The 3,037-nt window shown below is 46.2% G+C and overlaps 1 protein-coding gene across 1 annotated transcript; it reads right to left on the bottom strand.

Annotated features, from left to right (window-relative positions):
* Positions 1-1,420: 1,420 nt before the first annotated feature.
* Positions 1,421-2,211, bottom strand: LOC125506438 (pollen allergen Phl p 2-like). The gene has a single exon (XM_048671254.2). It carries the CDS (start codon positions 2,156-2,158, stop codon positions 1,784-1,786), a length of 375 nt encoding a protein of 124 aa, XP_048527211.1. The 5' UTR covers positions 2,159-2,211; the 3' UTR covers positions 1,421-1,783.
* Between the last annotated feature and the right edge of the window lie 826 nt (positions 2,212-3,037).

A 3,037-nucleotide genomic window follows, 5' to 3' on the forward strand; every position in this document is an offset into this window, starting at 1 on the left:
TTACACATTCTAACTATAGTTATCACTAGGATGCGAACCACCCTCCCACCGATGGCGGCCCTTGCGTCTTAAGGTACAACATCTTTGTCGTCCACTTCTCTTCTCCCTCACCATAGTCTCCCCAAGTGGATCCAGGGCACCAATGTGTTGTTCTCCTCATTGGCAAGCCACCCACTGACCGAAAAATTTGATGCACAATGTTGGCTATCAAGTAGTGCGACACATCTACATCTCCTTTTCCATAGTTGGTTGTGAGGTAGAGGATGAAACTTGAGATTCCCGGTTTACTCGGTAGTTTGATAGCTACAAAATGTTCCGTCATACTCCCTCCCTCCCAAAATTCTTGTTTTAAATTTATCTAAATACAGATGTATCAAGTCATGTTCTAGTATTAGATATATCCATATCTAGACAAATTTAAGACAAATTTTTTAAAACGGAGGAAGTATTGGTATAACCAAGATGAATGATTAAATACAGCGTTTTTTCTTGAGACCTTTTACGGTACATCAATTAAATTAGGGCCGTTTATTTTTATGATTTGATGGTTCAGATGAGGCAATACTACTCCAAATTTTCAGTAGTATATTGAGTAATTAGGGGCGTTTTGGGTAGTTCACTGTTAACCAATTCGGCAGGCAGATTCCCTTCAGAATTAAGCGGACGACGGAGCTGGAATTTGACATTGTCATCAGTGTTCATTTGGCCCGTCCTGCTCCGTCGCCATCGTGAGCGGCCACCGTGCGTAGTGTAGATTTTGCGACCTGCAGCCAGCCATCGTTAGCTCGCCGTGTGCCATCGCCCACGTCCAGCCCGCCCCACGACTGCACGGACGCCACCTCGAGCCCCGTACCGATACCTGGGCAACGCCCTTCGCCTCGCTCCCCCTCTGCCCTCTCCTTCGCTACCTCCCCCTCTGCCCTTTCCTCCGTTATCTGCAAGCGCATGCTGCGGCGAGCCTGCTGCTTGGCGTGCGTGCGGAGTACCTGGCGTGGCGTGTGTAGTCCTTTGTGTGGGTGTGCTTGTCCGGCGTGCTGTGTGTGCTCTGTGTGTGATGCCCGTTCATGTGTGATGCTGTTATGTGATATGTGCTTGTGTCTGCTATACTGCTGCTAGTGCTATGCCGTGTGCTATGTGCCTTTGTGTAAAATCTTAGATTAGTGGGCGCCGGTGTACGTACGTGCGACGGAGAGAGGGCAAGCGAGGAAGCGATCTCAGGCCGCCCGCCGAAGTACGTGCAAATAGGAAAAGGGCAACCGGGCCGGGCGGGGCGGCTGCGTCGTCGAGGTGGTATCGTATTGTCATTAATTACTAATCCCAAACTCTAATAGTTAATTACCGAAATGTCTTGGAGCAAAAATTTGAGGAATTGATATTGACCATTGGATCAGTTATATACTACACACTATTTACGGTAGTATGATGTACCGTAAAAACTCTCTTTTTCTTCTAGTTGATCCAAACAGCTAGTGGTGAGTTGGTGAAAAGATAAACAAAATCCATTTGTATTTCAGGATCCTAAGCAAATATAGTTTATTCTGAAACACAATACAAACTCATATGCTAACACACACAGATGCACACTAGCCATATCAACGCAAACACACTCCCTACCCCTAGGACCTCCGAGAAACTGAACGGACACAATTACATACATAAAGGAACCGGTCAAGAGTGGCCTCAACAACTTTTTCTATTATCCGTACATCACATCTCTCTTAAAAATTGCCAAAACCCAGGAAAGATCTACCGAACATAATTCTTGGATGGCCGTCGAGGGACGCTACCCTTCGGGTGTGTAGGTGGTGCCGATCGTGTAGTTATCTGGGATGACGCTGTCGTAGACGTTCTTCATGCCCTTCGTGGTGAAGTAGCGGAAGTTGAAGGGGCCCACGAGCGGATCGGCGCTCTCGAAGGTCCACAGGCCGCCCTCGCCCTTGGTCATGGCCACCCAGTCGTCGGCGTCGTGCTGCATGATCTCCAGCTCCGACATGGTGTCGCCTGGCATGTCGTAATTCACCAGCACCGCCAGCTGCTTCTTTCCCGACCCCGTGTCCGACCCCTTCTCCACCGTGAAGGTCACCGGTGCCGCGCACCACGCGCCCGCGACCAGCATCGCCAGCAAAGTCACCGCCAGCAACCTTCTCGAGGATGCCATCTCGAAGCCTAGATAGATTATCGGTAGAAGCTGAACTACGCACGTGTAGCTGTGAACCCTGTGTAAGGATGATGAATGTTTGTGGAATTTATATATGGGCGCTCGCGCTGGCCGCGCTTGTCCGTTGGCGCATATGCGGTTCGCCTTGGTCACCGGAGGTGCTCGTGTTCATGTGTGGCCTGACCGCTTGTTTTGGCATGCATGATTGGATATCATGGGCATCGTGCCATATATAGCTAGGCGCGTACTGGCGTACGTACATACTTTCTTCATCTGCGAATACGTGTATATCTAGCTTTTGTCTTGAATTAAAGTTTTAAAACTTTGACCATTTTTTTAGAAAAAAGTAAAAAGGTATGACATCAAATTAGTATCACTAGATTCGTTTTGAAATGTACTTTGATAATATATCAATTTAATGCCATATATATTACTATTATTTTTTATAAAGTTGATCAAAATTTAAAAACTTTAACTTAGAACAAAAGCTAGATGTATATTTATTCGCAGACGGAGGGAGTACACACTTGCGTACATGCTACTACACCCTGCAATTTTAGACCAGCTAAAACAAATTCCAGTCAGCCCGCAAAAAAAATCAAATTTTAGTCTTCGTCAGTATAAGGGGGAGGGGTTTTGTACCCGGTGCATACACACCTAGCTAGCTATCACACACGCACACACTAGTTCGCTAACTAAGGCCCTGTTTGGTTTATAAGTTTTAGGAATTTTTTTAATCCCAACTTATAAGTCTCAAGTTCTTAAAAAGTCCCTATTTATTTGGTTCCTACGACTTAACATGGACTAAAAGACCATATTACAACTATACCCTTCTTGAGAGTCTTATTTTATAAGTCACAAATGCCCACTTTAAGTCCC

This window comes from Triticum urartu, chromosome 5A, assembly GCF_056163025.1.
Source record: "Triticum urartu cultivar PI428250 chromosome 5A, HENAU_Tu73, whole genome shotgun sequence".
In the NCBI taxonomy this organism is placed as follows: Eukaryota; Viridiplantae; Streptophyta; class Magnoliopsida; order Poales; family Poaceae; genus Triticum; species Triticum urartu.

Coding starts and splice junctions, on each gene's coding strand:
- LOC125506438 (XM_048671254.2), bottom strand. CDS start 2,158: ATGGCATCCTCGAGAAGGTTGCTGGCGGTGACTTTGCTGGCGATGCTG.